The sequence below is a fragment of the Biomphalaria glabrata genome, chromosome 6 (genome assembly GCF_947242115.1).
Source record: "Biomphalaria glabrata chromosome 6, xgBioGlab47.1, whole genome shotgun sequence".
NCBI lineage: Eukaryota > Metazoa > Mollusca > Gastropoda > Planorbidae > Biomphalaria > Biomphalaria glabrata.
Window position 1 is genome coordinate 10,115,956 of NC_074716.1, and position 12,017 is coordinate 10,127,972.

Consider the following 12,017-nt stretch of genomic DNA (forward strand, 5'->3'; position numbering starts at 1 on the left):
AAAAATCTCCCTAATGTTGGGAGATACTGATGTATGTAAGTGTTTGTGTTAATACCTAGGTTAGGGTTTATATTCAGGTGGTTAGGGTTTTGGTTTGGAAAAAAAAATAACTGCCACCTCAAAATTATGTTTCCGCTAGTGAAAAATCACAAAACCTACACATTTAGAATATAGACCTCCATGTGAACACATGTGCAGACATTGCTTCATTATTTCGAAACTAAAAAAAAATATTCATTACAAAAGATGTATTTTTATTTTACCTTTTCTACAATACATTACTACATTTCTATAAATCATTCTATGTGTCCTTGACCAAAGAATTCTAGCAAAACAAGATTACAAAAGGAGTTTGTTATCACACTTACTCATAGGCAGCCACTTCGGTTCGCTATCTGATTTTTTATTTCCAAAAAATAAACAAGGTTACAAAAGACAATTTGTGTAGAAACACAAACTTAAAAAAGGGCCCCCGAATGGTCCACCCATGCAGGCTTCAATATTTTCAGAAAGAACATCCGAATGAAATTAAATCAAAGACAAATGAGAGATAAGAATTGAGAAAGAAGGTTAACAGATCTTGTGTAGTGCCCCAACGGTCCCGCAGATCAAAGGATAGGTGAAAGTGAATGTAAAGTTAGATGTGAACCTGGCCTAACTAGTTCCTCTTTCAGACCTTGTGGTCTATAGCGCAGATGATGTAAAGCTCGTCTGTTTTTGTGGCCTATGGTTAACGAGGGTGTCATGTAGCCAGCACAACGACCAACCGCATTTACTTTTCCCCAGATAATGTCAGGTACCCATTAGAGCTGAGTGGACTCAGAGGCGCCCAAAGATACCAAAAGTTGAAAATCCCAGTCTTCACCAGGATTCGAAACCGGGACCCCCGGTTCGGAAGCCAAGCGCTTTACCGTTCAATCTCTTATTGGAATCCTCAAAAAAAAAAAAAAATTCCGTAATAAAAAAAGTTCACAAAAATGAAGTTTACAAGATTACTATTCGTTTTCAAGTAGGTTTAACTTATAATGCATACTAATTAGCTTTTTTTTCTTTAAAATAACTGTTTGAACAACTGATTTTAAAAACTAGATTTTTAGCTTTCAGGAAAAAAAAGTAGCCGTTGCATCAGAACTTTGAATGGTCTAAAATATTGTGATGTCGGATTTTCAATATCTTTTGTAGTTTAAGAGATATAAACGGGACAGGCGGACAGACATTTCGCACAAAACTAATAGCGTCTTTTCCCCTTTCGGGGGCCGCTAAAAAGATTGCCTAAAGTAAAGAATTTTTCGGAATTTAAAAAAAAATAAATGTCCATATGCAAACGCCTCATTATTTATTTTTCACTTTTGTGCACGATTTTTTACTTCTCTCGGTCAGAAGTTAATAACATCAGCGTATCAAGAGGAACATGTCTATCACAATTTCACAATGAACAATCTTTTTTTTTCGATTTTTTCTCACTGTGTTCTGCTTTTTAAGTTGTTAGAAATATAATGTATACATTAAAGTGATTTTTTTAAAATTATCATTAAATTTAAATATTTATGAATATTTTTTTTTCTATTAGCTTCAAATGACTAAATAATTGTAGTCAAAATTTGATTCAAGTTTTACGTAGTTTATATTGTTGAGTAACTTTTATTCAATTTAAGCCAAGGATACAACTGTCTAGCTTACGCTACCGAAGCTTCAGATGACATTCCAGATGTATCTAATAAACTATTGGGTCAGCTCATTAAACCTAATCAACAGTGTCAACTAAATTACGGAAAGGCTTCCTACTATTGCAAGGTAAGTGAAACTATTACTGAATTTTTAAAAAACTAGGAGGTTGATGTGGACAGTATAGAAGCACTATTTAAAATTCGGAAACTTATATCGCATGGGAGACGACCGTAGGCCAAGGCAATCTTTTTTTTTGGGCAAGCGAGCTTAAAGGAGGACTCCGTAACAGAGGTCCCCCCCCCCCACTGTAAGCGCTAAAAGGTTAATTCAGGCACACTGTCGCCTTCACTGGCATAGAGAAAAGTAGCTGGAGGCAGATGGCCTCTAAACGAGACAAGTGAAGAACTCACACGAAAGCCAAAGGGCACACACTTAAGGCTCAGAGAAACGCTATTAGAGTAGAAAGTCACAGAAACCGTCAAAGAAAACTGAAATGAACTCACTGTGGACAACTTTTTTCAACGTTTTAGTCTACAGTCACAGTTAAGGTGGAAAATATGCAGGTAACAAATATCTATATATCTATCTCATGGGCGTAGCCAGGATTTTTTTTCGGGGAGGGTTTTGGGGGGGATTCCCCCTCCCCCCCCCCCCCCCCGCGGAAAAAAATTACATATATATGTGTGTGTGTACATAATTAATCTTTATTACATTCTGACCCTTTCGGAAGACGTTTATTGTTTATTGTAGACTCCCAGCCCTTGCCAGCAAGGGGGTCTGGGGGAGCTCGCAGAGCTCCCACAGCGCGGGGCTAAGCCCCGCCGCCGAGCACTATTTCTGGTATTGAAAGCCAACAAAATGCATTTTCTGAGGTATCTACAGTGCATTATCTTGCTATTAAAAAGTTTTATTTCAAAAACCTAATGTGCTATTCTTACTGACTTAGACCCTCTCGCGCCGTTCGGCGCATTTTCCGAAAAGCTGTTTCCGCAACTCATATTTTACGTAATTCATTTTGTCGGGGAACATGCCCCGCAATACCTCATGCGATGCTCTGTCACAACCTTACTAAGGATTCGACTCACAGTTCGGCATATGATTTCTTTGATTTAGACCCGATCTCTATAACTGACTCCTAAAATCTGTCTTTGTTGAGCCACATTTAATGTTTTTCAATTTCGGCAGAAGACTATTCACACTTTAGGCCTATTAATGGAGCCCAAGCCACTGGTAGAAATTTGTAACCTTTCTTGACTACGCTCTTGGAATTACATGCCTGTATTTCGCTTTAGATTTTATATTGAAAAGGAAAGTTTTTTCGTCAAATCATCTGTTGAGGGGTTTTAAAATAAAAAATCTTGGAGTTTTTTTGTTGTTTTTTTAATTCAAAACCCCATTTAGCTACGATCATAGAATTTGGTGACTGTAGTTTGCTTTAAAATAATATTGAAGAGAGAGGTTTTCAACTCTAAACGCTCTGTAGGGGAATTTTAAACTCAAAACCTTCTGGAGGGGTTTTAAACTTTAAAGAAAAAACCATCAACTCAAAACCCCTTTGGCTACGCTCATAGATTTTATAGTGTGTAATTTGCTTTTTTTTTATTTTGAAGAGGTAGGCTACTTTTTAGCTTCAAACCTCAACTGGAGGGGGGGGGGTTAAACTCAAAACCCCTTTGGCTACTCTCATAGAATTTTAAATGTGTAATTTGCTTTTTTTATATTGAAGAGGGGGTTTATCGTAAATTTTGGAGGGGGTTTTAAAATCAAAAACTTCCTTAACTGTGCTGTTGGAATTTGGGGATTGTTGTTTGCATTTTTTTTGTTTTGTTTTATAGAAGAGGGGGATTTAACTGCAAAAACAACTGGTAGAGGGTTTAAAACTCAAAACCCCCTGTAGGGGGTTTTAAACTCAAAGCCCCTTGTAGCGGGGTTTAAACTCAAAACCCCCTGGTAGAGGGATTTGTATCTCAAAACCCCCTGATAGTTTTTTTTTAATTTCAAAACCCCCTGGTAGGGGGGTTTAAACTCAAAACCCCCTGGTAGAGGGTTTTTAACTCAAAATCCCCTCGGCTGTGCTGTGGTAAGTGATGATTTAGTATTAAAATCTCACCTAAAATAAAGAAAATGAAAGCAAAAATCAGTCACTTAATTCCTGCGGGGGGGGGGGGGGATTTCATTTCGGGGGGGGGGGGGGGTTTGAACCCCAAGAACCCCCCCCCCTGGCTACGGCCATGATCTATCTATCTATCTTGAGTGATTTCACCGAACATGATTGCGCTCCATAATGGACATACGGTGGCTTGACCGCACTATGAACAGCGATGTCCTTGCGAACGCTGGTTTGGACAGTATAAAGGGAATTCTTATAGTCCGACAGTTATTCTGGGCAGAGCACGTGTCCCGTATGGGAGACGAACGTATGCAAAAGGCTGTCTTTTTTTGGTGAACTAAAAGGTGGTCGACGTAACAGAAGCGCCCCACGGAAACGCTTCAAAGACTAGCTTAGACGTCAACTTTCCTTAGCTGACATAGAAGGGAGCACCTGGTTGCTTTTGGCCTCAGAACTGGACAGCTGGAGGTCACTCACGAATATATATATATATATATATATGCCTGATTTAATGTTCACGTCATGTTAAGAGTTTTAAAGACACGTGAAATTTCTGATGTAGAAAACAGGAAGTAGAATGAATAAAGTTGACTTTGAGTTCAGTCAAGTCAGTCAAGTCAGTTAAGTTTGATACTTTAAACCGGGTGTTCAAGTGTTATCCTCTGTACGAGGCAGTCTAGTTAATTTTTGGTCCGGAACGGACAGTAGCTACTTAGAAAAGTCGAGTAGTAATTTCAGTTAGATAGTAACTTGTGGGTAGTTGTTGCCAGTGGTCTTTTGAGACTTGTAATTTTATTAGTTCCTCCCCCCCCCCCCCCTTGAAAAAAATATGTCAATATTTTTCCACTACTGTCAAGTCTTACAAGGGCATTTTCAATTTATGGGGAAGACAACAAATATAAAATCTTGACATCTTCATCTTGGCTTGACAGTTCATCACGTTCATGCTAATCTTCATATCATCGCACTGTGTAGACTTCCAATGTTCCAAAGTCATCTTCATTTAATAAACAGTAACAGTTCATCATGGAAATGTGGCATCTCATGGGCACGTCATAGAGTATCATCTCTCACAAATGTTCTCTACTGGCAGTAATCTGACAAAATATAATATTTCAAAAACAATTATAGACTTTATTTCCACATTCAATAAGCTTTTCCTTACCACGCTTTTATACGCTTTTGTCCATTTTTCTTTTATACTCACCCTTTTCCATCGACCTAACTTTCGTCAATAATATATGAAATGATTCACGAAAATATATCCATACTTACTTTTAAATGCTTAACATCAACTTTACTTATCTCCCTTTTCCATAACATATAAATTGTGCCAATATATTAACATATATATTATATAATCAATATAATCATAGTTTATTTACAAAATTATTTCATTTCAATGTCATTCTAGATAGTAGATCAGCTACAATATTCACAGATCCACTAATAGCTTTCACTTCAAATTTATATTCCTGTAGTGCTAAGAACCATCTATATACACGACTGTTTTTCATGCTCTTTTGCTGTATATACTGAATAGGTTTATGATCAGTTAATAATATGAATTTCCTCCCTATTAGGTAACTCTCTAGCTTAGTAATTACCCATATTACAGCTAACGCTTCTCGTTCAATGACACTATATTTTTTCTCTGCCTGTGATAATTTTCTACTTACAATATATATATAATCTTTCACATAAGCACCTTGCTACTGCTACCACTTGTCACCGTGATTTCGTAGTCAACCAGATGCTGACCTACTGACGTCACAATACTGCCAACATTGTCACAGTCCAGTTTTAGAACCTCTGTGACATGATGTGACACTCAGTCACCTATTGTAATATTCCGTGCTGAGAACACGTGAATAAGTTAAAGGACTTTAAAATAAGGGTCAATGTTAACCAGTTAGTGAAGAACCCCAGCAGAGAGTGGCTGTAAGATAATTTTCTCTGTCTGTAATATGTGCGGTGACAAATTTGAGCGTGTGTTAACTTAAGAGATTTCTTCGGACTTATATTGTGAATATTTTATTAATGTGATTGCTTTATCTACATGGCATGAGCAGCCAGTATTTATTGCACTATGTTTGGTAAAGGGTGAAGTCGCCAATATCTTTTGTGAACTATATTTTATATGTAATAAAATTCTTGTCTGCTACAAGATCGTTTATTAATATTTCGGAACGTTTGTGTTTGGAGAGTTCAGTACGCTAGTATACTCACGCACCTGCAAATCTAGTGCGTATGGGAAAGTATCTAATTAAAGAATTAAAGAATATTACAGCAATACCTACAACACTCAGACATACGTCACGCCTACAACCAAAACCAGGCAGCGACATTAGGTGGCCATTATGGGGACCGAACCCACGACATTCGCGTTATCAGCACGAAATATTAAAATAGGTGACTGAGTGTCACTTCATGTCACAGAGGTTCTAAAACTGGACTGTGACAAACATCGGCAATAATAAAGTTAGACCTCAGCTTATCCCAACTTATACCCACTGATGTGTAACGGCCCTGACACTCAACGCCGTTGACGATCGCCAATCTGACAATGACACTCAACACTGTACAATTTATTTCTGAGACGACAAGTGACGCCCACACTGGCATAGAATCGAGCTAAGTACATACAACTCCAACACTGGCACCCTATAAAAAACAAAAAAAAAAACAACAACATAAAACCAACTTCTATTCTAAAACAAGAAATAGTGACAACCTCATACAACATACAATAAGAAATATTACACACAAAGTAACTCACCCTAAACAGGGGTCCCAAAAATCCTACTGAATAATAAGTCCTAGAAAAGAGTACAGACTAATAAACATTCACGGACCAACATACCGTCCGTTTCGACCAAATTCAGAGGGTGAAATGCCTTATGACCAATACATGTAACCGGACTTTAGTGACGTAACAAAAACAATTCAAAACAAAAATACAAGGCACTCTCGCCCCGTACAAGTAATATGAGTAGAGGAAATAAAACAAACAGAGTTGGGAGAAAGCAAAAGACACATGTCTAAACTACGCGACAAATGTGTACAAAGTTTTGTATCAGACTACGAAATCTTTTTCTTTTTTTTTTTCTTCTTATAAAATGATAGTTTGTTCATTTACACCAATTTCCAAAGACAAGAATATTACCTTTTTTGTTTCGTAGGGTGCAGAAAATACTAGAATTGAAGACATATGTCATTCACTGTACTGTCGAGATCCCTTGAATTCTGGTGACTGTAAACTAATGGAAGCATATATCGGGACATCCTGTGGCGATGGAAAAGTAAGCATTCCTGATATTTATAGATTAATAGATTTTATTTTCAAATAGGGCACGCCTCATTAGGAGATACCATTCAGCTATGGACTTCTCTAATTTTGTTTTTACTTACAACAATATAATAGAGCCATTCCATTTTTATAAAATAAACCTATAAAATTATAGGTATATAATATGAAAGGCTCCCTTATTAATATTTTATCCAGCTAATTCTTGTAAATATTATGATGTATTAAACCAGCCCAGTAAATTCGAGTATCACTTTTCCCCACCACACACGAATCTCAAAGCAATAAATAAGCCCTTATCCTATGTACACTATTTGTTAACTCTTCTTTTAAGTTCTTATTCGAAATATTTGATTGGATATATGATATTTTTTTAAGCCTGGGCCCTGTTTTTTTTTAAATTACAACCTGCAAATTCTCACATAATATTTTCTGCACTTTTAATAAAACGTCCCGTATATAAACAGTCCCTCTTATATTCAGCCTATTCTAGTATTTTTTGTTGACATTGTTTATATGAGTAGCTTGAATGATTCCCCTTGACTAAGGGACTGAATGTTGGAATGTTATGTGTCATGTGTGTTACCATAGTGTGTAAATAAATTCACTCATGAATCTGGTACTAGAGTGTTGGTGTTGTTTATTAAGTGTAGCGTTCCATGTTTAACAAATGGTAGCAGAGCTGTAAGTAAAATTATTGACTTTATTGATTCCAATTTGAAGTAATAATGGCTACTAGGATAGAGATTCCATCATTTATTAAAGAAAAGCCATACGAATTGTATAAACAAGAGCTACTCGCATGGAATGAAATAACTGACCTGAAAGAAGAGAAAAGAGCTATAGCCATAGCCCTTTCACTACCACAAAGCAGTGCATCTGGGATAAGAGACAAAGTGTTCGAACAATTAGACCTATCAGAGCTCAAGTGTCGGGAAGGCTTTGAGAGACTTTTGCAGTTTCTTAACAAGAACTTGGCCAAAGACGACCTCGCAGATAGCATTCACAAATTTGACGAGTTCGAAGATTTGAAACAGGGGGAAAACCAGTCCATACAGGATTTCATAGCAGAATTAGATTCAAAATATAGTAGAATAGAGAAGAAAAAGATGAAACTGCCACCTGAGATTCTGGCCTTCAAGTTACTAAGGAATGCAAGAATAACTCGAAACGAAAAGATGCTTGTTTTGACTGGAATGAATTTCGCCGAACGAGAGACCTTGTATGAGGAAGCTAAGTCATCTTTGAAAAAGTTTAAGGGAGAAGAAAGTAAGCTGAAGGACCAAGAGGCATGTATCAAACTTGAGCCAAAGTTTTTGGCTGATAATGAAGAAGCTTTATGGGCAGCGGGATACCAAAGACGCGAGAACTTCAGTAGCTTTGGAAGACGAGAAGATCAGACAAAATGTAAATATAAGCCTAAAGTCAGACATCAAGTAAGAGGTGGACGACAAGGAAGGGGCGGCACCCGAGGTTTTGGATTGGTTTTGTCGAAGCTTTTAACTGTGCCGTATTGGACAGCGCATGCAGTAGTACAGTGTGTGAAATGACATGGTTGGAGGCATTTTTGGGCTCTTTAGATGAAGAGGACCGCAACAAAGTTACGTTAAGAGAAGGTCACAGAATGTTTAAGTTTGGTGGTGGGACAAAAATAAAATCAAAAGGTGAATATGAGTTACCTGTCAGGTTAAAGCTTGTGACTGATGCTGTAGAAGCAGACATACCATTATTACTCTCCAGATCTGCTATGAAGTCAGTAGGAGTAAAAATGGATTTAGAAAATGATACAGCTGTTATATTTGGGAGAGAGGTTGCCTTAAACTTAACATCATCTGGCCATTATTGTATTCCCATTGACAAGACAGAAACAATTCATATTGAAAAGGTCAACACAGTAAAAGCATTCGACGAATCCCCAGAAAAACGCAAGGTAACTATTAGAAAACTACATAGGCAGTTAGCTTACCATCCAAGGGATAGATTTATAACTTCACTTCAAGATGCTAACATTCGGGGTGAGGGTTTTGAAGAGGAATTAACAGATATAGAAAGAAGCTGTGAACTGTGCAAAGTAATTGCTAAGACACCATGTCAATCTGTAGTGGCTTTTCTTATGGCCAGAGACTTTAATAAAAAAGTTGCAATGGATCTCAAACAATACAAAGGTCAATGGATACTGCACTTGCTAATGAAACTTGAGACTGAAATGTCAGACGTAGATCTGGAAACTCTATTTTGGGCAAATATTGCTAAAAACTCTTTGCAAATGAGAAATGGTTATAGTAGCCATCAGCTTGTGTTTGGTAGAAACCCTAATTTACCAAGCATTCTTCACGCAAAACTACCAGCTTTAGAGAGTAGCACAACAAGTGAAGCCTTTTATAAGCAACTGCCCGCTCTCCTCGAGGCACGTAAAGCTTACATTCAATTAGAGTCAAGTGAAAGAATACGAGCCCTGCGTTCTTAAGTTCGAGCATCAAAGCAGGTGTTTCAAAATGGTGACAAAGTTTTTTACAAGCGTGAAGGCAAAGAGAGATTTTTAGGACCGGGAAAGGTGATATTTCAAGATGGAAAAGTTGTTTTTGTGAGATATGGTGGTGTATTTGTCAGAGTGGCACCTTACAGGCTTTATAAAGCGAGCGTGGATGAGGAAGAGAGTACAGAAGATAATGAGAAGAGCACAAAAACGATTCATGACGTCATCAAGAGTGGTGTAAGCGAAATATTTGATGGAGATCGTGAACTTATTAGAGATGAAAGTAACACAAGGACAGACGTTCATTCTGTAACTTGTTTGAAACCAAATGAACAAATAGAATACAGAATGGACGAATCAGAACAATGGACCATTCTCGAAAGAGCAGGCAAAGTCACAGGTAAGTATATGTATTGGTATAACATAGACAATCATGTGGACAAAGAAAGAAAAAGTGTTGACCTTGAACGAATTGAGTGGAAATATTCAAGGAGAGGCAACAGCGACAATGTATGTTTATCAATGGTTGAGTCAAGCAAAGAGATAGATGAAGCCAAACAATTGGAGTTATTGAAATTAAAACAGTTTGAAACATATGAAGAGGTTGAAGACTGTGGACAAAATGCTAGTTCTACACGTTGGGTTATAACAAAGAAAAATGGTTCACCAAAAGCAGGTCTAGTTGTAAGAGGATTTGAAGAGCAAGACTTAATACCAAAAGATAGTCCAACTGTTGCTAAGGGTTCCATGAGAATTTTTTTTGTCAATTGTGTCTAGTAAACAGTGGCTGATTAAAACAACAGACATCAAATCTGCATTTTTACATGGAAAGCCCCTGGATAGAGAGGTACATATTATACTTCCAAAAGAGAGTAATACTCCAAGTAATGTTACTTGGAAACTTAAGTATGGACTCAAGGATGGTGCAAGACAGTTTTATTTAAGTGTCAAAGAAGAGCTTATTGAACTTAGTTGCAAACAGTCAAGCCTTGATCCAGTACTGTTCACATTAATGACTGATGGAGTTGTATATGTCATCATTTGTTGCCACGTCGACGATTTTTTTCGTGCTGGCAATGGCGTTTTTGAGAAGACTATGTGTGTCACTGATTTGTGGCAGGAAAGACAGAAGAGCGAATTTTTTATTACATCGAATTCGACATCAGACACATGAGATCATGCTGGACCACACAGCGTACGTCGAAAAACTTGATCGCCTAAAGTTAGACCCAGCAAGATGTTTGCTAAAGGAGTTGCAGTTGAATGATACAGAACAGTCTTTGTATAGAAAACTCATTGGCCAGTTCAATTGGGTCGTTCAAGGCCCCAGACCTGATATGACTTTTAAGTTAGTTGATCTCAGCACAAAGTTAAACAAAGCTTTGGTTAAGGACCTAATGCGAGCAATAAAAGTCATCGGAAAGCTAAAGGACTTAAGACCCATACAATTGTATAGAGGCCTGAATGGAAAACCTGAAGAAGACTGGGAGCTGCTTCTGTTCTGCGATGCCATCTTAGTGGTGGTACAGGAAGTACAAGTGTACATATTGTATGGATTAAAGACAAAGACGGGCATTATTGTCCAATTTTTTGGCTAGCCTTGAAGATCAAAAGGGTAGTGAGATCTACCATAGCTGCTGAGGCATTAGGCTTGCAAGAAGGCCTAGAGTCTGCCATCTTTTACAGAACTGTAATAGAAGAACTCTGTGGTATTGAGAAAACAGTCTTTGCCTATCACAGTTTTCATTGAAGCGCTTCAGATCACCAAGCTAGTGGAAGACAAAAGGCTACGTATTGACATTGCTTCAATCAATGAGACGCACAGGACTGAAAGAATTGAAATTCGCTAATGTCCAAGAAGAGCACAACTAGCTAATGTGACGACCAAACGGGGCGCATAAGGACTTCTACTTCTGACCATACTGCAAGAAGGAAGACTCCCGGATGAGTTTGTGTAAGCAGCACTATTATTTCATTTTTTTTCCTTAATCACCATATTTTTATTTCTAGTAATGTAAAGATACCTTTGTATAAAAAGCCCTGCCATATTTTTTGTTGTAATATATCATTATTCCTAGTGATGTGAATATGCCTACTATTTCATTTTGTTATTCATCATATGTTGTTTTTCAAAAAAAAAAAAAAAAAACAAGTATGAAAAAAAAAAAAAAAAAAGGTATGAAGAAAAAAAAAATGAAAAAAAAAAAACATGAATAAAACAGATTTTTGTAATTTGTTTGATTTTCAAGTTATTTTGCTTTACACAACTCTTTTACATTGTACTATTGTCATGTATAAAATACTTGTTAATATAATATGTATTATCCTATTTCTCGGTTGATTTTCCATTCTTTTCTGATTCTGGATTTTCGCCTTTAAAGTTGAAAGTAAGAATGAGTGAGAAAAAGAAAAGAGAAATTGTAATGAATGTTGACATTGTTTATATGAGTAGCTTG

The 12,017-nt window shown here is 37.0% G+C and overlaps 1 protein-coding gene across 5 annotated transcripts in view; it reads left to right on the forward strand.

The window, feature by feature from the left end:
- The window catches only part of LOC106068867 (uncharacterized), a 122,051-nt gene that overhangs the window by 58,408 nt on the left and 51,626 nt on the right, over positions 1-12,017 (forward strand). For all 5 annotated transcript variants that reach the window (XM_056031608.1, XM_056031609.1, XM_056031607.1 and 2 more), the window contains 2 exons: positions 1,656-1,794; positions 6,961-7,080. In XM_056031608.1, coding sequence (XP_055887583.1) covers positions 1,656-1,794; positions 6,961-7,080 — 259 coding nt within the window. The remainder of the gene's footprint in view (positions 1-1,655; positions 1,795-6,960; positions 7,081-12,017) is intronic.